Source organism: Brachypodium distachyon, chromosome 3 (assembly GCF_000005505.3).
Source record: "Brachypodium distachyon strain Bd21 chromosome 3, Brachypodium_distachyon_v3.0, whole genome shotgun sequence".
NCBI lineage: Eukaryota > Viridiplantae > Streptophyta > Magnoliopsida > Poales > Poaceae > Brachypodium > Brachypodium distachyon.
Window position 1 is genome coordinate 14,348,641 of NC_016133.3, and position 20,759 is coordinate 14,369,399.

Consider the following 20,759-nt stretch of genomic DNA (forward strand, 5'->3'; position numbering starts at 1 on the left):
GATGAAGTGGCGCGCCACATCCGTGTCCGTGAGCCTAGCCTTATGGAACGCCTTGATCTTCGCACAGATTGGGGCCATCTCCTCGTCCTTCTGGTCGCAGAGCGTCCAGTCGTCAGAGCCCTTTGGAGGCCCGAGGGGCTCCTCGTGGAACTCCTGGAGCTCGTCAGTGCACACCCAGCACCAGTCGCGGCGCCACTCGTGCTCGATCTTCTTCTTCCCCAGCTCGATGAATTCCGACTTGATCCTGTCGCGAAATCGGAACACTACTCCCGAGGACAGGGGAGCCTTCTTCTCCACCCTCGGGTAGTAGTAGTGGCGGAATAACGCCACCGACGGCATCACCCCACGAACGATTCACAGAGATGTTGGAAAACAGCCAATGTGAAAAACGACGTGGGGTGAAGCTGCGTCATGATGAGCCCGTAGGTCTCCATGATGGCTGAAAAGAAGTAGGAGTGCGGCGGCACGAACCCGACAAGGATGAACCTTCCAAAGATCTGGAAGTAGTGCTCGTCATGCTCCGCACCGACGGGGAGGACCCGCGTTGGCCCGTGCTCATTGTGCTTGGTGGCGAGCGCCAAGACCAGCTTGTCGACTCCCTCGCCGTTGTATCCGGGGGAGAAGAAAGCGAACTTAGCCGCATTTCCTCATCCTTCCGAGCTCAGTCCGACAGCTCCTTCTTGCTGGCCTTTTCACGCTTTCCCATTTGCTGATGCTCCCCTTGGGACGGTTCTGGCCCTTTGAAGGCATCGGCAGAGGTGGAGAGGTGATTTGGTTGGAGTTGGGGCGCGGGGAGCTTTGGAGGAGGCAATGGCAGGAGCGAGAGACAATGGGGAGTGCCCGCCGCTGGCCTGGGTATTTATCGGGGCTGGCGTACTCCAACGGACACCCCCACGATCGGCAATAAAGAGTCCTAAAGAATAAGAGATTAAGAGGGGGGCGCACGACGTGGCCTTAATTCTCTGGTGATTAAGGGGAGTAAGGCACAGAATCGTGCGCCCGACCATTCCGCTAGGAGGAGTAGAGCAGTAAATGCGGCCCACAAGGCCGGGTGCCAGGGGGACTCCCCTTGAGACCCACGCGTCGGATAGGGCGTAGCCCAGCAACCGACCAAGGATAGCACTTGCTGGGAGCTTCAGGGCTGCCGGCCCACGCCCAGGGGGTTATTGTCGTACCAGTGGCCCGCGGGATCCCACTGATACGGGACGCGTGAGTCGCCTGTGACGAAGCCCCATCAGGAAGGCCTCCCGAGAAGCGATGAGTCCGGAGAGCCTGCCTCGAGGAAACGGCCCTTGGTGGGGGAGAAGCTAAGGGCCGAGTACAAGAAGCCCCCGGGAACCCCGGTCCCGGGAAGCTGAAGGAATGCCTCCCGGCAACCAGCCGGGTGTGCTAGCCGGGGAGGGGCACCCCAGCAACCCCCGCTCGTGCATGCAGACGGGGCCTGCAGAACAGTGAAGACAGGACAAGACGGCGGGCGCAGTGCATTTAATGCACCGACATGAGTCTTAACTAGTTATTTTTGTAATGTTCAGTTAAAGTTCATGGGATGCCATATTGTGTAGATTTGGATTGATCCAGGGGTTTTGTGCTCACGTGGCAAAATTTAGAGATTTGGATCGATGGGCAACATTAGACTTGGGCCTAATCAACGCCCTTGCTGTGCCATGCCGGCTCACCTGGGCCAAATGCAATGTGGTGAAGCCTTAAATGCATCCATGTGGTGGGCCTAGCTGGACGATGTACGAAAAGGCCTTGCCTGTGGGCCGGACGATTGGGAAACGAAGGACCACGATAGGAGCCACTCCTAGGTCACGGCCATCTCCTTATATATCTCCTTTGCCGAGCGACCCAGCCCCCTCTTCGTCCTCCTCGCGCCAGCGCCGCCACCCCTCCGAGCGCCCGAGCCCCAGCAGCAGGTATCTATCTCCCCTTCGATTCTCTCGCTCCCGACCGTTTCTCCTCCCATCTCCCCACGAACGGATTCCGCCCTTTAGATCCTCTTTTCATAATCTCCCCCCCCCCTCCCCCCCTCCCCCCCCAATTCGTAACTGAGACAAAGATCAAGGTAGAGCGGCCGCTGTACCTTGCCCTACTGGGTCCTCCGCCCGTGGTTGGATATTATTAGTTCTAAGCATAAGCATGATTTACTGTTTTGGGTAATATCTTGAATAGAGTTTAGATTTAGATCCCCGTTTCATAATCTTCCCCAATTCGTAACTGAGGCAAAAATCACGGTAGCTCTCAATGATGCATCCGGTTCTCCTGTGTGAAGCCTGGTGTGAATCAACTGTTTAGTAGTCTTGCCATGGGGTCCTGAACTTAGCTCGCTGCTCGCTAGGTTGCCCCGGTCGTGCAGCGTTGCTCAGCACAGCAGCGGGTTGGAGACGTAGGGACCTGTTCGGTTGGTTGTTTTTGCTCCTGTAGTTATGTGTTTTTGCCTTGTTGTGTAGGTAGGTAAGAAGAAGCAGGGGACGAAATGGTGAAGCACAACAACGTTATCCCCAACGGCCACTTCAAGAAGCACTGGCAGAACTATGTCAAGACCTGGTTCAACCAGCCCGCCCGCAAGCAACGCCGCCGCATTGGTGAGCGAAACCCTTGTGATTTTAATTTTAGTGTTTATCAGCCGTGCATATGTAATTATACCATGTTATGTGTCGCCTGATTATAATAGCGATGTCCGATGTTTGCAGTGATTGTGGTTTTTAAGTTGTGACATCAGAACATTTGCTAACTAGGATGACTGCAGTATATATGTTGTGTTGATGTTAGCCGGATCACCTTAGCTATGTCGAGGGACTTGTTTTGTCTCAACTAGAATGCATATTTGCTGTAATCTGAAAGGAATGACTGGTATATGCTGTATTGTCTAGTGAAAGAAATCTTGCTTATCTGGCACTGGAATGTCTCTGCATAATCTTCCTTTTTCTGTAACTATTTCCAGTTAATTGTTTGCTGTAAACCTACCTGAACTCTTATAACTGAATGCGAGGTAGCTGTTAGATGTCTATATTGTGTCCTTTTAGTGTCACGGTGGATGCGTTTCCGTTTCACAATGGGAATACTTCTAATGCCAGGCATTGAACAAGCCGTTAATACTGTTTGCTCTACATCCGTTTGTTGTTTAGTTGGACATTTGATCTTTGACAATGTCATGATGTAGCAGCATCAGTAAACAGCTATCAGCATATTTGGGACTTTGTCTCATCTTTCAAGTTTTTTATCGTGCTAAACTATTTTAAAACAACCATCTTACGTTTTGTATTCTAATACAGCCCGCCAAAAGAAGGCTGTGAAGATCTTCCCCCGCCCAACATCTGGTCCTCTTCGCCCCATCGTCCAATGCCAGACTCTGAAGTACAACATGAAGGCAAGAGCTGGGAGAGGCTTCACCCTTGAGGAGCTGAAGGTGACATGTTTCTTTCTTTCATTGTCGCTCCATCTTTGAGTAGCACAAAAACCTAAACTATTATATTACTTTGTGTAACAGAATGAATTCCAATTCTTTCAATATGCATGGTTGATTCTTTTTGTTTCAATGGCTGGGCATAACTGGTTTTGTCGCATTGTAATATATTTGGTTGCATACAGAAAGTTTATGTCTAAGTAAATGGTGCATGATGCTTTGGTTCATATTCTGATTGTTATTGCTTGATGATCTTTTAGTGTATCCTTGCACTTAAATCACTACTGATGAACTGTGATAGGCCTTCCCATTCATTACATAATATATCTTATCATTATGCTGATGTTCTTAATCTGTAATGGCAGGCAGCAGGGATTCCAAAGAAGCTTGCCCCAACCATTGGCATTTCTGTGGACCACCGCCGCAAGAACCGGTCACTTGAGGGTATGCAGTCTAACGTTCAGAGGCTGAAGACCTACAAGGCCAAGCTGGTCATCTTCCCAAGGCGTGCTCGCAAGGTCAAGGTATGGCTTGAGTTTTCTTTCTTTTGCGTACATTATATTATTATATGATATGATATGTTTGTTGTGTTTATGACCTTCATTATGTTCTTTTCCCAGGCTGGTGATTCTACCCCAGAGGAGCTTGCTACTGCAACCCAGGTCCAGGGTGACTTTATGCCTATTGCTCGTGGCGAGAAGCGCTCGGTCGAGGTGGTGAAGGTGACTGACGAGATGAAGGCGTTCAAGGCCTACGGCAAGCTCCGTGTCGAGAGGATGAACCAGCGCCAGGTCGGCGCCCGGATGAAGAAGGCCGCCGAGGCAGAGAAGGACGAGAAGAAGTGATAAACATATCTTGTTTCGTGTTCATCAGCTAGTGGATGTTATCATCATCGAGGACTTGTTCTGAATTTTGTTTTTGTGCTGGAAATAGAGACCAGCCGATCGTTGTGATACCTGTACTTGTTTCTGCATTCTGCATGCAGTGGTATTCTATGAGCCTATGGATTTATATGCTAGAGTATTTCTTGTTAAATTGATGACCTAATACGATTTATACCTAAATTGCAGACTGTCCATGCTGTTCATCTCAATCCTGTGAAGTTTAGACCTGGCCCAACCCCAATGGTTACATCGGGAGATCTCTGAACAACTGTTTGTTTTGTGTGAATATTGTTTTGCCGACAGCTAAGAGAAGAAAAATGAAATACAGTCTGGCTGTAGCGCTCATGGACCATGGAATCATCAATCTGTTGTAGATGCCCATCTCACCTTCACGTATTCAATTCGAGATTGATTTGTGCCGCTGGCGTAGCCATCGCATATTGGCATGTCATTATGTTGCATTGCAGGGATTAGATCCTGTACCCACTATCTATCTATCCAGCAGCGACAGCGGGGGACTTGCCGCCCTTCTTTCCGGTTTGACCCATGGAAATTAGCTTCAACCGAACTGATTCGCCTTCTTTGCATGTTGCAAAGATAAGATATAGATGCCCATCTTAAATCGTCTCATTGTTTTCTTTGAAGAATAGCCTCGAATTGTGAACAGACAGAAAACATATACGGCGCACTTGTCCATTTTGGTGCTATTTCACGCCCACGACAACTGGGGAGGCAGGGGTTTATGATGGCCTGAACTACAATAGACATGTACTCCATGGCATTAATACAACGGAAAATTCGCTAATAAACCTCTTTTTGGATTAGAAGACGTAAAAATAACATACACCCCTACATTGTTCATATGAAATTTCTATTCTGAAAACCAGACGAACGTCACAGCAAAATGGATACATCATGAACTTTTTTATATATATTTTTGTTTCTTGATGTTAGATTAAACATGGATTTGAAAATTATGGCACTAGATTCATCTATTCTCAATGTTATGGGTCTTCAAAAATAAAATAAAATCATGACTAGCTTGGGAAGGATACCAGTTGCTACGCTCCAATGCATGTGCAAGTAGTCAAATGGGACGGTTATGGCATTAATGCCTCCTCCAGTCATTGTCAATATGGTTAGTACTTTCTTTTGAAACATCTTAACAAATGGATGGTATTTCCAACTACTCCCTCTAGTTCATACAGAAAGATGATATGATAGATTTGATGGGGTCTTCAAGATCTAGAAGAATCTGGAATGACTTATTATATAAAGCAGACACATGATACAATTAGAGAAGATTAACATGGTTTCTCCGCCAAAAAAAGACCCATAGAAACCAACCTAAAAGAATCTTGTTTTACTTTGTAGCATATCATTTTACCATAAATTAAATATGAATATTATGAAGACAAAAAATAGTCCTTGGAGCTTTTAAATATTTCCAACCTACAGATTTGTCATAGAATCTTTTCAATTATTTAGATTTAGAAAGAGTTATGGGAGGGCCTCTCTGCAAAATGCTCCCCCAATCCAGGGAATAATTCACAATACTATAAACCTTAGGGAGTATATCAAACTACACAATTCAAGGACCGGGCTATATAAATCAGATCGATCTGATCTCATCGCCTCGGCATCATCGTCAAAAACCAACAAGAAATAGAAGAATTTCCCCCCTCTAAAACCTCGAAGCCATGGGTCTGAAGGTATACGAATCTCTCTCCCCGTCGCCCCCAATTCAGAATCGTTTTCCCTAAGTTTATCCCTCTGAAGATGAACTCTTGAACCATCTCGCATGGTTTCGGTTCAATTCACCATTTATTTTTTCATCCCATTTGATTCTGTTTACCCAGTCAATGTTAGATTCTTCAACTGCGATCTATGGCAGTTTCCGTTGGTGTGCGTTTCTTTTTCTCGTGAGGCGGATCTAGCAGGCTGGGAATTAAGTGCCGTCAGGCCCTTGAATTTATCAGAGATCTCTGTAGTTCGTCGAGATCTGATAGATCAGTTGGACTGTTCTGGATGGGATCGCCTTTGCTGTCGGGCAAATCCGGACTCGCCGTGGTGTCTATCGATGACCTTAGCTTCTATCGCAGATGAAATCTGATGCATCCGTACTTTTTTTTAATCCATAGTTCCCTGCTAGTCCTATGAGATCCTCGATATTGTTGTTTTCTTTGTCAGAAAACGCGAGCAATGGATGACATGAGGTCCCATTGTTCGGATAGATCAATTTGCAGTGATTTACTAGGCCGATGCAGCTTGATGGAACGATGATTTGGAATCTATGTATTTTGCAGGAGGAATTTGAAGAGCAGGCCGAGAAGGCGAAGACCTTGCCTGAGACCACTTCCAATGAGAACAAGCTTATTCTCTATGGACTTTACAAGCAAGCCACGGTTGGAGTTGTGAATACACGTATGTATATGTGTTAACACCAAGTAGATATTTTGCTTTTATCTGTTTCTTATGTGAATGCTGCTATTCAATATTGTCTTGTACTCCCTCCGTCCCATATTAAGTGCCTTTCTGTTACATGTATCTAGATGTATTTTAGTATATATATATATATACATTCATATTTAGACAAATTTGAGTCACTTAATATAGGATGGAGGGAGTACGAGATTAGAAGTTCAGTAAATTAGTGCTTGTATATTCAAATCCTGCTGAAAAGATGTTCGGGTTGAAACTGACATCCACAAGATTGAAAGAGAAACACAGAGGAATTCCTCTAGCAAGCAACTAGGAACAGAAAAGAAAGAACAAAAGAGTTTTCAAGTTTCAGTATTGCATTTTTCTTTCTTTCTTGAACACACATCAAAAGAGTAGAAAAGAACGCCGAACAAGGTGCTACAGAATATGGCCTTATCTAACTAAGGCGTGTTGACCAGAAATTTTCCCCATCGTGGTTTTAGAAGTATTCTCCATCTGAATTTAGTTGCCAACTCTGCATATGAACATGCTATTGCCCAGCATTTCATTTGTTTTCCTGTTTGCTCGTGGTTGTATTCACTGCAATTGTACTTACAACTGCTTCTATTATAATCTTCTGAAGCTCGCCCTGGCTTGTTCAACTTGAAGGACAAGGCCAAATGGGATGCATGGAAAGCTGTTGAAGGTTCGTGCACTTGTCAAATCCTACGCAGTCGTGATTACATCCTGTAGTTCACTCTAGTACTCTTGCACGGCGTCACCACACGGAGCTAAAACTCTTGTGATGTTTGCAGGAAAATCGACGGAGGAAGCGATGAGCGACTACATCACCAAGGTGAAGCAGCTCCAGGAGGAGGCATCTGCCGCATGAGCTTCTTGAAAGTTGGCTGAACCAGCTACTGTCAGCTGAACTCTATATGATATCTTGTTATGAGAACCTAGATCAGTCTATCCATTGGGGATGTGAACCATGTACCTTTAAATGTACTATCTCGCGCAATCTGCTATCCATCTATGAAGACTGTACTTAATTATTATCTGCTATAAGCATCTCTCCACCTGTGTTATGCCCGTCTGTGATAATTGCATAGCAAATTGTTGGTTTTGCAAACTAGTTCTTCGCCAGCTCCTGCTGGATCACAAGTTTCTACTGACACTTGTATAAATCAGTACACCCCTCGTCTTACAAAATATATCGATGAATTCGAAGGCTGCTTTACTAATAATACACATATACTGTAGGTTAATAGCACTGCTAATATATACTGTCCTAGTTATATTGTTTCTACACATCCATCATCTTATCTAGGATGCCATGAGACAATAACCAAGCTCTGTCCTGAAGACGAAGAAGAAGGAAAACATGTTCAAAAGTATTCATAACCCATGACTTTACCACCTGAGAAGAGATTGAGGCAGAGCAGGCATGCAGCCAGCAGCACACCTGGGATCCACCAGCTGCCACCCTCCTCAGAGAACATGGCGCACAGCACCAGGCAAAGAAGCAGCAGCATGTAGAAGCCCAGCCCGGAGCCTGCCCAGTCACCACTGGCGGCAAGGCTGCCGCCACCGTATCCCCGGTGGGGCGGGCTGTAATATATGCCGGCGAAGTACAGCGCCAGCAGCAGCAGGAGCACGGCAAGAACGATGTTCTGGATCAAGAGCATGACCAGCACCAGCACTGCTGGCACGAGGACCACCTCCATCCGGCTGCTGAGAATGACGATGGCGACCAGGAGGAACCCGGCGGTGAGGATCAAGACGAAGGAGTTTTCGGTCACGGTTTCCTGCACCTCGGTCACCTGCTCGTACCACCCCATCAGGGTCTCATTGCAGATGACCCAACCCAAGGCCAGAACCACCATGAGGGGTACCATCGGAGACGGTCCGTGGCGTGCCGCCCCCCATGCCGGCGAGGTACCTGGACTTCCCCAGTAGTTCATGGCAGTCTCTTCTTCCAGTTTACTCTCTGGCGACCTCTTCCTGCAGTTCACTCAAATATGTAGTAGTAGGCTAGCTGAAGAAGATGGCAGTGCAGGTCTGGTCAGCTTCTTATGGTTCCAACTAATTTTAACTACCTGCTTGTGTGCTGATGTCTACTGTCCTGGAGTGTAGCTGAGGCAATGGGCCTACTTAATCTGGTAGATGAACCGATCCTAGACAAATATGGCATAGAGAATAAGGGGCTTGTAGATCAGGTCATTTTCATGCATGATCACACACTTTGATTGCGCTTGGGTAAGATTCTTCTATTGCCTCCATTTAGACTTAAAAGCCGATTAAGTAGCCGAATAAGATGGCTGATATCATGAAGTGGACAAGGTATTACATTACCTGCCTCAAGTCTTCAACCACACAAAACAATAGTTGAAGTAGTTATGGACTTCAGTACAATTGCCCTTATTGTAATGGTCATCTAAAAGGCGGTGATAAAGCTTATGTAATTGATCTTATGCAAAAAATGCACTTCATTCATAATTTCTTCAAAAGACCAGTGAATTTTAGGACACCACTTCATTACCTACAGTATTCTAGAAAAAAACTTCATTACCTACAGACCATCTAAAAGATCTTTTGCTTTGTATGATTCTGAGCAATAGTAGGCATTTAGGTTTTGGGGCACGTGTTTAAAGAGAAGCATTATTGCATGATGACAAGATGAGGTATGCTTTCACTAGCAACACCAGACGCATCCATAACCTTTCAGCAAAAGCTCACTACTGTGTTGAGAGCAACATGACACTGGAAACATTTCTGTGAAGTGGGTTGTCTTTTGGTGACAATACCGAGTAATGATCCAAAGAATAGAGGGAGTCAGTAAACCAAATCTCCACTCAAGAACTGTCTTCTCCCCTTCGTTATATATATCATTCGGAATGTTTTGTTAGATAGAGTACAGTGTCAATTTGCTGAGCCTTTTGATCCACAGCCAGAAACAAAATTTCTGAAGAGCTGAACAGCCTATTGAAGGCCATACACAAGCAAAGCCCCTATTCCAACGATGCCTATTACCAAACTGACAATCACCGTAAGAGGTGGTAGTGTACCACCGATGGGCTTCCCAGTCTCTGCATCGTATTGCACAAATCGCTTCTTTGGAGCATTGCACTGGGGGCAGCCATACTCATCAGGCTGAAAAGCACGAGGAAATGGTCATAACTCATCAGCCATACAACCTTAAATTGCCAGTTACTTGCTAATTGAATCAAGGAAGTACATGTCTGATCTTACCTGCTCTTCAAAAGGCTTTGGTAGGAAGTATATGTATCCACAATCAAGGCAGATGTGTGTTGCTCTCGCCTGAAAAATCGAATGCGGCATGTTATAACGTATACAGATTGAGATCTAGAAGAACTTTGTAGGAACACAAGAACTATGAAGCAGCAAGGACAATCTTGATCTTGCCTTCTGTGAATCAGTCAACTTCCGGCCAAACCGAGGTGGCGCTGGCCTGTTCGGCAGGCGTTTCACATCAATATCACCTCCACCCCTAATGTCATCATACAAAGTTAGAATTGTTTGTAGAAGGTAAGAACCACTTAAAACCCACTCCACCTTGCAGAAAAAATAGTTCCCTAAAATTCAGAACTTTATTTTTGCGGGGACCTAAAATTCAGACTTGATCCTAATAACATCTGATCTCTGAACAAAATTGACCATGCAAACAGTGAAGAGGTGTTTACCTGCTGACAACAAAGTAGACAGAGTCTGGCTTTGCCTGGATGGCAGTCTTGGTGAACCCCAGCTTGTCTGCAGGCCAGAGCTCATCCCCAAAGAAGCTGCTTGTGTAGAGCACTTGGTCACCGGACTTGAGCCCTGCTCTCGCAGCATTCCCTCCAGACTCCACACCCTACCATTATTCAACAATCCGAAACCAACCAGTTGTAATTCCAGTTGCTAATTGCAATCCTGATGCGCTAAATTCTCAGTTTAATTCAGCTTATGAGGCAACTCCGCTTGCTTTTTACATATATCAGAACCAGCTAAAACCTATGTCATCAGGTTGATTTGATCAGATGTGTTCTTGAAGCAATGGCAGAGGAGAGGGAATGAGGTACTGACGGTGATGACGACGCCGCCGCCCGACTTCTGGCCGAGGGTGAGGCCGAGCGGCTTGTCGACCTCAACCTCGATGTTCTTGGCCGCGCCGGCGATCCTGGCGTTCACCTGCACCAGCCTCCGCCGCCCGCTGACGGCAGAGCCCGCCGCCCACCGCCTGTCCACCAGCGCCGCCCCATGGAAGGCGGTCTTCTTCTGCACCATCACAGGAGGGAGCATCATCATAAGCAACAACGAATCCACACAAAGAATTGAACAAGCATCAAGAATCAACCAAATAACACCCACGGCTGATGATGAGAGGATGGAGGGAGGAGGCGACCGCTGGGCTCTGACGACGGAGCAGTGCTTGGCGGAGGAGGGGAGCGTGGCAGCCATGGCGTTGGGGTGGGGGGATGGCTGGTGATGGTGTGGCGGAAGAGGAAGATTGAGATGGTGGTTGCCATGCCATTTGGATGGATGGAGATGCTGTGGCTGAGACGAGCTTGTGGCCTCTCAGACTCAGTGATGTGGAGTAGATTGCAGAGGCGCGTGGCATTCACACTTCCAATCAAAGCGTATTCATTTATTTTATTTTTAAAGATCATCACTCGTGCAATGAACTTTCGGTCTGGGTAGCGTGAAATTGATTGAACTTTCGTCTTTTCGAGGAGCTTGAAATTTCTGAATAAACCAGTCGTCTCGTCGACTCAAATTCAAATTCAAAGAATGTATTATAAAGATGGATACCTTGAGCAGTACTCCCTCGGTTCCTTAAATTAAGTCATATATTGTTTCCTTTGACCGAGCGTTTGACCAAAAATTACTCCATCAATGTGTGAATTACTATGTGATATAAATCATAATACTTTCCAATTACATCAATTTTATTTCAAAAATATATATTAATATACTAAATCTTGGTCAAAGAAAACAATATATACATCTAATTTAAGGAACGAAGGTAATATTACTCCCTTCTTTCCGAGTATTCTCTTTTGTTTCTAAATGTCTGTACGTTCGTGGCTGTCTATGTCAAATTTCATCTAACTTTGAACGATCATAAAATTTTTTGATAAACACACACATATTTTTAGTGGAGTTTTGCTATGGCAATTTGGTACACAAACTGAGAATCAGGGAGAACAGTGGAACCAGAACTTTCCCCAGGGACCTGAGCAAAGCACACATAGGCCAAAGAAGATACAGAACACAACAAACAGCAGCAGATGATAAGTTCCTTGGCATTCAGGCTCATGGAGGGAGCACAAGCTCCAATCTACACTACACGCTATACATCAGATGTCTTTTAGACTAGAGGAGCACTATCAGAGGAGCTCAGCTATCATTGTCGTTCTGACATGCAGAATTCCATTGCTTCAGCTACCAACAAACCGAATCAAAATGAGAAGGATAATAATAAGAAGAAAAAAAACAAGATATAAACAGGTAGTGTTCTAAAGAAAACCTTATTGGAGACGTAACATGAGTCATTGAAATCCTCCCCTCCTTTTAAGTGTTCGATTCGGGCCTTCATGGTGCTGTTCCTTTCTTCAGCCTGTTATTGTTTTGAACAGAAAGTAACTTAGAAATTAGGATATTTCACCAGAAAAATATTCTAAAGTAATTTGAGACAATGATAAATTGTTTTGTCTACACTTGTTAAGCTGGCCATCCTGTAAAACACCATGATGACAGAAATCATCAGGTCTTCTGAGTTGTTGGCGGAATGTAAGAAAGTGTTGTTTAGACACCAAATATGATTCGCAACAATACCCACAGCAGTCTTTGCTATTAATGGAAGGACATGGAGTGATGAAAGCCCAGTTTTTTATGAATAAATAAAAGGTTGTCACACCTATATTCTGCAAAACTACCTTCAGAGTTTAGATGGATAATACCTTCTCCAGTAAACCTTTCAAACGCTCAATCTCATCCTTTTTTGCCTTTGATGTCCTTTCCTTGATGTCTTCAATGCTAGTGCTGTAATTGAATAAGAAGTCATCGGAAGTGAACTGTATTGGGCCACTTTGAACAGAGAATAATTCAAGAAAAAAACATGCTGAATTTCCAGAAAGAACATATTCACAAATTTATATAGATTTACAACTGAATGAGCAGTAATCACAACTGATGATTGACTTCGAACGAAAGATAAATCAAGTAAAATATGCTGAAATTTCCAGAAAGAACATACTCATGCCTTTACATAGGTTTCAGTAATGAGCAACAGATAAAAGAGATCATCAACTGCAACTGTGAATCCTAACCGGCCTATTTGTAACATCTGTTCGTACTTCTTAGAAAGTGAACACGATTTAGAACCTAATGAATTTCACAATAGGGTCTTGAAGTCAAAGGAAACAGCTCTTACTTGTCTGAAGATAATACATCCAGACTTTGCTCTTCAACAAATTGATCTACCTTCTCGAGGGCAGTAGCAATCTAAAACAATTGATGGTCATGCCATTAACATTTAAAATGCTGCTACAAACAAACAGACACAGTTCGCAAAATTTATCACCGGTGTTAATAAATTTGAAGTTGATTATTTTTTAGCCCAAAAGTGTGCTCAAAACATATCAGTAAGATGAGAATGTGTTTGTCGAGAAATTACATCTATTTCTTCGCAGAAATTTTGGAATTCCTCCTGCAGCATGAAAAACAAGTATCACTTATATTGATACAGTGCTAGCACATGCAAGAGATGAATAAACAGCATCAGGTTCAGCCAACATAACATAAGATATTTTAGCTTCATAGTTCAGACACATTATGACAATGTTTTTGGCTGATAGTTCGTGGAACCATCAAGCTTTCCTTTAACTTCATTATTATAATTTTAGATAATTCATAAAAAAAATTAAGCTACTGTTACTATTTCTATAAAAAGGCTAATAAGAGAAACATAAAGAACGTGCACAGTTCAATATATGATAATATATATTACCACCATTGCTAAATAGTGTACTCTTTTTCAAAATTTTGAACATATATACTAACAGTTTCCACAGCGGAGAGCAGTGATGATCCTAATATTAACTAATATTCTGGCGCAATGCAGTTAACGGACAATCATTTTGTTTGTAATATCTGAAATGGTGTTTCGGAAGACTGGACATTGAAAATGCCCTGTCACGCCCAAGGCAAGCATTCAGTAAGTGTTCAGTGCAGCTTTAAATATTTGCGTCACAGATTTACAACATAAACCAACTTGGTAAAAGAAACAGTACCTCTATGTTTTCATGCAAAGACTTGATCGCCTGGAGGAAAAAAAGCAAGAAAAGTTAGTCGCATTCAGATACAGATGCACAATCCGGTTTCCGGATGGCATTCAATTTCTTCGTAGAGAAGAAAAATCATGGTAATTGTGAACTAGGAAGGGACTAGAACAACTCACATATATGAACATTTGGTACAGGCGCTCCTTCTGGGCATCCGTGAACGACGAGAAAGCCTTGTTAACATCCTGAAACGCGACAGGAGCACGAATCAATTCGTCCGAACGGCATAAGGAACCTAGGTATCGCATACATTCCCCGGAGAAGACCAGACCAGACCAGAGGCTCTCCACTAGGCTAGGCGAGGATAGGCCCCTATCCAGATCGGCGTCACAGGGAGAAACGAGGGCCGGGGCCGAGTAGGAGATTGGGGGGGAGGAAGCGAACGGACCTCGCGGGAGAAGGCGGTGAGGAGGGAGCGGGCGGCGAGCTTGAACGACGTTTCGAGGTTGCCGTACCTCCCAGCTGCAGCCGCCATCGGTGCTGGGCTCCGGCAAGGCGGAGGCGGAGGCACCGCGCGCTAGGTTTTCGAATTCCGGTGGAATGGTTTGGCGTTGCTGCGGGAGGGAAGGTGAAATGGTGAATGGATAGGTTTTGTTGGGCCGACGGAGCATGGGCCGAAGTTGCCTTTTCAGTCGCAAGCATAAACATTCTTCGGGAAAAGTTTTACTACGTATTATCAACATTAGTACTCCGTTGATCAACTCTTTCTATCAACAAGGATCCAGTTTAAGGTCCAGTCTGAGCAACCAAGTGTTACAATTCTGAGAATGCATGACTGATCATTCGTTCCAAGAAAATAGGCAGCAGGTTCTTGTAACTGTAAAGATTTGGTTGTAACAATCTCTCTGAATTAGATTTCATGCCAAGAAAAATTCTTCCTGCAACATCTAGTTCTGATTCAGATAAACTAAACACAGATAGAAAGGTTTTTGGACTTAATGTTTGGCGTTAATTTATATGATTCTAACAATATTAGTAGGATGTACAAAAGAGAAAGTGGACTTTATCTTTTCATCTTGTTCCCTTCTCCCGCTGCCTTCCCACACGAAACTCAGTAGAAAGGCGAAGGAATGTTTGAATTTTCACTATCGTCTTTTTGCATCCTTCTACGGTTTCTCGCCACTCACACGAAATTGATATTTAAAACTTATATGAGTACGTCTTTCGTGCTATTTCAACCTTAGCGTGGGTCTGTTGAAGTACGCGCTCTAGGATTAAAATCATTGTGAATAAATGACGGAATATAAAAGATTATAAAATTAGTGTAGCATCAATTAATGACCATTTATTAAAAGATCGATATATTCGGCTACAATTAAAGCTTTCCAATTTTTGCAAAAAGATAAATACAAGAATTCTATTTTAAAAAAAAATCTACAAATGTTTTTTCCCAAAAGATCTATAAAGTGGCTTGGAGGCGTGTTTTGGAAGACAACAGCCCCAACACCAGCAGGAGACGGAGCAGGAGGGGCGGAAATAAAACCTCTGCTTCGCTCTTCGTCCTTGTCTCGACTCGATCCACTCCGGCCACACTCCCAAATCCGCCACAACCCCCACCAAATCCCAACACAAATCCTCCATGAATCAACCTAATCACATGGCTCCTTGCCAAAATTCGCCCCACCGGTGATCGTAGTGAGCTCTCCGTAGCTAGCGATTCCCCGCCGCAAGAACTACTCGCAGTCCATGGGAAGAACCCTCGCCAGCAGCGTCCCCATCGATTCAAGCCGTCGCCGGTGATTTTCGGAGAACCTCCGTAAGGTTAGGCCAAATACCCTATTTTGCTCGGGCGCTTTTCATCCTATGCGTAGATCTGTACCGCTTTTCGGCTGTTGCAACTGGTAACCGTCCCTGGCGCATCGAGCTTGTTCTCGAAGCTCGGATTTGGATCCGTGTGTAGAGGTGCTAATTTGGTCTGTTTTGTCAGGGGATAGCAAGCACCCGCACCGTAGCGTGTAGGTGTTCAGCCATGGCGGGGGAGGAACCTGCGGAGGGAAGCCAGAGCAGGAGGCGGTTGGATCTGAACCTGTACACGAGCGTCCCTCCGTTGTCGCGCCGTCCATGCCGGCTGGGTGGGGCTATGGGCAGTCCGGTGCAGGCGCAACTGCCGGAGATGCCCATCGCTGAAGTTCCAAGAACAGATGAGCTAGCAGGATGGCTCGCACGAGAGGAAATACCTCTACAGCCCGCGGTGTACTCGTCATCCAATGCGTTGTCCGTCCCAGAGCTCTCCAATCCGGAGCTATCGTTGATAGATCCGATGATCATTGAGTGGCTCGACGGCCACACTACTGACGGTGAACATGGTCTTAATGCTGGTGAACCAGCTGCGTTGCCCTCAAATGATGCCAATGTCTCGCCGCCACTCCCGTCGACTCTTACTAGGTTTGAAGGGGTTGGTCTTGAATGGGTGGAAAGGCTTTCACACCCTGTTGTGGTGCCTCCTGCCATCCCAGTGGAGATGGTCAGCACAATGAGAGGGCGCGGAGGTGCCGCAATTGAAGAGATGACGCCTGAGCTCCGCCTGCAGAGGATAATCCAGGTGAGCGAACAACACCGCATTGTGAGTCCTGGACCAGTGACCCACAACCAGCAGTCCATCAAGCTAGGCACATCAAGGGGCCCCGTCAAGGATGGGAACTGCAGATGCAACTCCACTTTCCATTGCTATATCTGCCTAGAAGCAGCTAAAGAGCCAGTCGTTACACCGTGCGGCCACCTCTTCTGCTGGCCATGCTTGTACCAGTGGTTGCATGGACGTCCAGTCCACTCTAAGTGCCCTGTCTGCAAGGAAAAGGTGCTCGAACTAAACATCATACCGATTTATGGAAGATCGGGTGATGAACGTGACGCCTCCAACAATGACGTCCCTCCTAGGCCTCATGCTAACAGAACTGAGAGCTTGAGGCATCAGCTGCAAACGCAAGACCCAAGAGGCACCGCAAACATGGTGTGGCAGTTCATAGAAAATCAAGGGATAGTGAGAGCCAATTCTGTTGCACCTAGAGGTGGGGGTGAGGTGACTGTGCTTCTTGCAGCGCAGCCAAGGGGTGGTAGGGTTCGGCAACAGCAAAGACAAGATAACATGAATTCAGCTTTCCCAGTACTGCTGCACGCACGCAATACAGCTTCCCCAACATTGCAGCAAGGGAGCAACCCTGCCCCTCAGGGTGGCATTCAGGTTCCAATGCCATCTTCTAGTGGTGATAATGCTGCACTAGCAATTCCTCAGCAGTCATCATCTATGGATCAGGCATCAACTTCCAGCACCGTGCCTGTTATAGTGGGACAGGCAGCCCAAAGTAGGAGGTCAAGGCCTTCGGAGTCCACCACAACCACAAGGAGAACAAGGAGGAGGAGGCAGCAGCAGCAGTAGGTAAAGGTGGTGCTGGCATTTTCAGCAATAAAACTTAGGGGTTCCCTAAAACCTATATGGATCATGCCCCATTGTTACCATGATTAGCTCCCAAAAAATGTTGGTATCTTAATGTAGGAATGATATGCCATCGCTCGCTCATGTATACCCTTTTCATGGCAAATGAATAAAACTTTCAGTTTCAGCATATTTGGCTGTGTTGTTATTAATTCTTTACAATGTATGCTGGTATAAATTTTCTTGATTTTGCATCTGTTACCTGTATGTACAGTGGATTAGTAAGAGTTATTGCTGCTACACTATGTATGCCATTGTGTTTCCTGATATTGAAAACTCAGAAATTTGGAGGTTTTCAAGTGTGCGTCCGTTTGCTCAGCTACAGTCCTGTGCTGTAAAGGGTCGTCGCTGTAAAGACCGATGAAGATGGCAACCAATGCATTGTTCTTCTCCTATTTCCCTCTTATAGTAATCAGTTAATATCGGTAGTTAATCTACAAATCTAGTGTCAAAGGAAGACTGGCTTCCATATAAGGATGAATCTCTTTCTTTGTTTTCCTTAAGTGGTCTGAAATGCAAGCTCCCATATGAATGGCAGCAAAATTTCCATCATGTAAGCAGTACATACCACTGCCAAATAAAGAAATTTTACCTCTGGCCCCGCTTGGCAACTTCAGAAAATTATACAGCCGGGATAGATTACAAGTGTAAACCATTGTGCACAACGATTACCTCTGTATCTGTTTTCCCCTGTTTAGATTGGGACCGTTCAACGAACAACACCTGTGGTGCAAGCCGCCGGCGGTGAAGATGGCAGTGATCCAGTTGAGGTAGAGGAGGGAGCCGGGGAGGTTGTGGGAAGCTAAAGTCGCTCATCGCCGCCGCCTTGCGCCACCGGGGCTGCTCCGGTCGACGACCCGTGTGTTGCTGGAACCAGCTCTAGTTGCCGATGCCTCACGCTGCCGGAATCTGCTCCACTCGTAGACGCCTCGCACGCCCAGACATCAGAAAGCGTCGCCGCTCGCGCGGTCTTTTTAGGGTTCCCCGTGTCGGCGGTGCAGTCACCCTTTTCTTTCCTCTCGATTTTGTTTCCAGGCCTCTTCAGGTCCGTATTCTTTTCCAGGCGTTTTGGGGCAATACGAGCGTAAAAAAGAAATCTGGAAACGACGAGCCAATCGCAAGTGTGGGCTGCAGGGTATATTTTTGGGGCCTGTAAATTACACCGGTAATGAGCCTCAAAACAACCATCCAAGCAGGGCATAGGGTGCCGCAGAACATGGAGAATCCTTTTGGATTTGCCAATTTTGTAATGACAGGTGTATTTTGATAGTGTCATGGGCTGATGGCGGCATCTTTTTGTGCCACATGTTTGGCAAGCCACGATTTTCGCAACTCCCAAATTGGTCGCCACACTAGCTAGTGGCAAAGTTAGCTAACAGAGTCCATGACAGATAAGGTAAGAAAGTGTGGCACATTACGATACAACATATGGCTGCAATGTTTGGCCAAATATGGCTACTAACCAAACATGTCATGGTAACAAGTAATCCCTCCGATCCATATTAATTGCCACATGTATCTGGACGCTTTTTAGACATAGATACATTCATATTTAGGCAAACTTGAGACAATTAATATGGATCAGAGGAAGTAGATAAACTGTACCTCTATGTTTTCATGCAAAGACTTGGTTCGCTTGGAGGAAAAAAAATAGTAACGAAATTAGTCGCATTCCGATACAGATGCACAATCCGGTTTTCAGGTGGCATTCAATTTCTACGTAGAGAAGAAAAATCAGGGTAATTGTGAACTAGGAAAAGATTAGAACAACTGAGATATATAGATGAACATTGGGTACAAGCGCCCCTTCTGGGCATACGTAAACAACGAGAAAGCCTGATCAACATTCTAAAATGCGACATGATCACATATCAACTCAACTCGTCCCAACGACATAAGAAACCTACGAATGACATCCATTCCCGGCCGACACTAGATGCTCTCCACTAGGCTAGGCTAGGCCTCTGTCCAGATCGGCATCACAAGGAGAACCTAGGGCTGAGGAGAGGGAGCACGAAGCAGACCGACCTCGCGGGAGAAGGCGATGAGGAGGTAGCAGGCGGTAAGCTTGAACGACGTTTCGAGGTTGCCATACCTCCGTGTCGCAGCCGCCATCGGTGTTGAGCCCCGACGAGGCGGACGCTGAGGCGCTGCGCACTAGGTTTTTCAATGCGCGTTGTGTGTTTTTTCTTTTCGAAACGTGGTGGAATGGTCTGGCTTCGCTGCGGGAGGGACTTGTGAAGGTTTCGTTGGGCCGACAAAAAATGGGCCCAAATTCAACAATACCCATATCTCTGTCTCTATCTCTACTACTTACAAGACGACGTATCATGTTAAACCGTTATTCGGTGCAAACATGCAAACATTTTTCATAGCCCATCAAATCAAAAGTGCGGGGCTCGGATCGAAGGTGGACATCCCTCAAGTCACCCCTCTACTTCCCATTTTTTTTGGCAACAATTCAACAAAAAAACAATAGAAGAGGCGATTCGTCTTTGATCTGGCGACGCAGCCACCATGGAGCCGCTTCCGAAGGCCGAGCGTCGATCCACCATCCGGCGGCGACAGTTGTAATATCCCAAAATTTCAAACCTTTACATGTGCATTGCATCCATGAGTTTCATGCCACAATTGCATGTTTGAATTCAAATTTTGAATCACAAAAGGCTTTAAGAGATTTTGTTTACATCCCCGTAACCTTTGGATTTTCAAACCAATAGGGTTGATGTATAAAAAGGGTTTAATGCATATATAAGCTATCCCACAATTTTTGGATAATTATTTGGAGTTGAAAAAGTATTTTATTTTAAATAGATATATGGCCCTAAAAGCATTTATAGGGCAAATGTATTTTTTTCATATTTTATTTTGAAGAGAAACTACTTCCAAAAGTTGTATCTTGGTAGAACATGATTTTACAAATTTTCTGAAATTTGTTTGGACCAATTTAGAGTTCAAACACAAAAGATATCAAAGAAATGAGAAAAACAGAAAAAGAAAAGGCCTAAAAGAAAAAAAAAAGGGGGGGTAAACGGACCGGCCCGGCCGAATTGGGCCGAACCGGCCCAACTCCCCTGCGCGCGCCACAGCCCAGCTGGCCCAGCCGCCCACTCGCGCGCGCCCGAGCCACCGACAGGTGGGACCCACTTGTCGGGGTCGTCCCCTACCTCGGGCAAGCGCCCGAGATCGCGCCGCCGTCCCCGCGCGTGACCGCCGCGCGCCATCACCGGGATCCGCTCCTCCGGCCTTCTATTTTCATGCCCGAGCACGCC

At 45.5% G+C, this 20,759-nt stretch overlaps 6 protein-coding genes across 7 annotated transcripts; 3 read left to right on the forward strand and 3 right to left on the reverse strand.

The window, feature by feature from the left end:
* Positions 1–1,780: 1,780 nt before the first annotated feature.
* Positions 1,781–4,487, forward strand: LOC100830340 (60S ribosomal protein L13-1). Its single transcript, XM_003573394.4, has 5 exons — positions 1,781–1,916; positions 2,451–2,585; positions 3,276–3,409; positions 3,772–3,930; positions 4,027–4,487. The coding sequence occupies exons 2-5, from the start codon at positions 2,477–2,479 to the stop codon at positions 4,249–4,251; spliced, it is 627 nt and encodes a 208-aa protein (XP_003573442.1). The 5' UTR covers positions 1,781–1,916; positions 2,451–2,476; the 3' UTR covers positions 4,252–4,487.
* Positions 4,488–5,844: 1,357 nt separating this feature from the next.
* Positions 5,845–7,807, forward strand: LOC100830841 (acyl-CoA-binding protein). The gene is made up of 4 exons (XM_003573396.4): positions 5,845–6,002; positions 6,597–6,714; positions 7,355–7,417; positions 7,527–7,807. The coding sequence occupies exons 1-4, from the start codon at positions 5,991–5,993 to the stop codon at positions 7,601–7,603; spliced, it is 270 nt and encodes an 89-aa protein (XP_003573444.1). The 5' UTR covers positions 5,845–5,990; the 3' UTR covers positions 7,604–7,807.
* A 100-nt stretch (positions 7,808–7,907) lies between these two features.
* LOC100831148 lies at positions 7,908–9,394 on the reverse strand. The gene is made up of 2 exons (XM_024461217.1): positions 8,811–9,394; positions 7,908–8,715 (listed from the first exon to the last, which is right to left on the reverse strand). The coding sequence occupies exons 1-2, from the start codon at positions 8,903–8,905 to the stop codon at positions 8,100–8,102; spliced, it is 711 nt and encodes a 236-aa protein (XP_024316985.1). The 5' UTR covers positions 8,906–9,394; the 3' UTR covers positions 7,908–8,099.
* A 156-nt stretch (positions 9,395–9,550) lies between these two features.
* On the reverse strand, positions 9,551–11,265 carry LOC100831452. 2 transcript variants are annotated; one of them, XM_010236067.3, is made up of 6 exons: positions 11,080–11,265; positions 10,795–10,983; positions 10,416–10,582; positions 10,138–10,222; positions 9,964–10,032; positions 9,551–9,864 (listed from the first exon to the last, which is right to left on the reverse strand). In XM_010236067.3, the coding sequence occupies exons 1-6, from the start codon at positions 11,167–11,169 to the stop codon at positions 9,694–9,696; spliced, it is 771 nt and encodes a 256-aa protein (XP_010234369.1). In that variant the 5' UTR covers positions 11,170–11,265; the 3' UTR covers positions 9,551–9,693. The 2 variants fall into 2 exon arrangements, with proteins under 2 accessions (XP_010234369.1, XP_003573446.1); XM_003573398.4 differs by having other exon boundaries at positions 10,795–10,986; positions 11,080–11,258.
* Positions 11,266–11,821: 556 nt separating this feature from the next.
* LOC100831753 lies at positions 11,822–14,639 on the reverse strand. Its single transcript, XM_003573399.4, has 8 exons — positions 14,443–14,639; positions 14,171–14,239; positions 14,004–14,033; positions 13,388–13,420; positions 13,145–13,215; positions 12,672–12,753; positions 12,239–12,328; positions 11,822–12,153 (listed from the first exon to the last, which is right to left on the reverse strand). Exons 1-8 carry the CDS (start codon positions 14,527–14,529, stop codon positions 12,109–12,111), a joined length of 507 nt encoding a protein of 168 aa, XP_003573447.1. The 5' UTR covers positions 14,530–14,639; the 3' UTR covers positions 11,822–12,108.
* A 1,384-nt stretch (positions 14,640–16,023) lies between these two features.
* On the forward strand, positions 16,024–17,538 carry LOC100845092. Its single transcript, XM_003571399.4, has one exon. It carries the CDS (start codon positions 16,024–16,026, stop codon positions 17,428–17,430), a length of 1,407 nt encoding a protein of 468 aa, XP_003571447.1. The 3' UTR covers positions 17,431–17,538.
* The last annotated feature ends 3,221 nt before the right edge of the window (positions 17,539–20,759 follow it).

Bases quoted from the DNA above. Each gene is read 5' to 3' on its own strand.
- LOC100830340 (XM_003573394.4), top strand. From the start codon at position 2,477: ATGGTGAAGCACAACAACGTTATCCCCAACGGCCACTTCAAGAAGCAC. The intron at 2,586-3,275 runs GTGAGCGAAACC...ATTCTAATACAG, and splicing joins CAAGCAACGCCGCCGCATTG to CCCGCCAAAAGAAGGCTGTG. The intron at 3,410-3,771 runs GTGACATGTTTC...CTGTAATGGCAG, and splicing joins TCACCCTTGAGGAGCTGAAG to GCAGCAGGGATTCCAAAGAA.
- LOC100830841 (XM_003573396.4), top strand. The intron at 6,715-7,354 runs GTATGTATATGT...AATCTTCTGAAG, and splicing joins GGTTGGAGTTGTGAATACAC to CTCGCCCTGGCTTGTTCAAC. The intron at 7,418-7,526 runs GTTCGTGCACTT...TGATGTTTGCAG, and splicing joins TGCATGGAAAGCTGTTGAAG to GAAAATCGACGGAGGAAGCG.
- LOC100831148 (XM_024461217.1), bottom strand. From the start codon at position 8,905: ATGCCATATTTGTCTAGGATCGGTTCATCTACCAGATTAAGTAGGCCC. The intron at 8,716-8,810 runs GTAGTTAAAATT...AGTGAACTGCAG, and splicing joins AGACATCAGCACACAAGCAG to GAAGAGGTCGCCAGAGAGTA.
- LOC100831452 (XM_003573398.4), bottom strand. From the start codon at position 11,169: ATGGCTGCCACGCTCCCCTCCTCCGCCAAGCACTGCTCCGTCGTCAGA. The intron at 10,987-11,079 runs GTGGGTGTTATT...GTGATGGTGCAG, and splicing joins CCATCCTCTCATCATCAGCC to AAGAAGACCGCCTTCCATGG. The intron at 10,033-10,137 runs GCAAGATCAAGA...TCGATTTTTCAG, and splicing joins AGTTGACTGATTCACAGAAG to GCGAGAGCAACACACATCTG.
- LOC100831753 (XM_003573399.4), bottom strand. From the start codon at position 14,529: ATGGCGGCTGCAGCTGGGAGGTACGGCAACCTCGAAACGTCGTTCAAG. The intron at 13,421-14,003 runs GTACTGTTTCTT...TTCATGCTGCAG, and splicing joins CTTTGCATGAAAACATAGAG to GAGGAATTCCAAAATTTCTG. The intron at 12,154-12,238 runs GTTTTCTTTAGA...GTTTGTTGGTAG, and splicing joins CATGTTACGTCTCCAATAAG to CTGAAGCAATGGAATTCTGC.
- LOC100845092 (XM_003571399.4), top strand. From the start codon at position 16,024: ATGGCGGGGGAGGAACCTGCGGAGGGAAGCCAGAGCAGGAGGCGGTTG.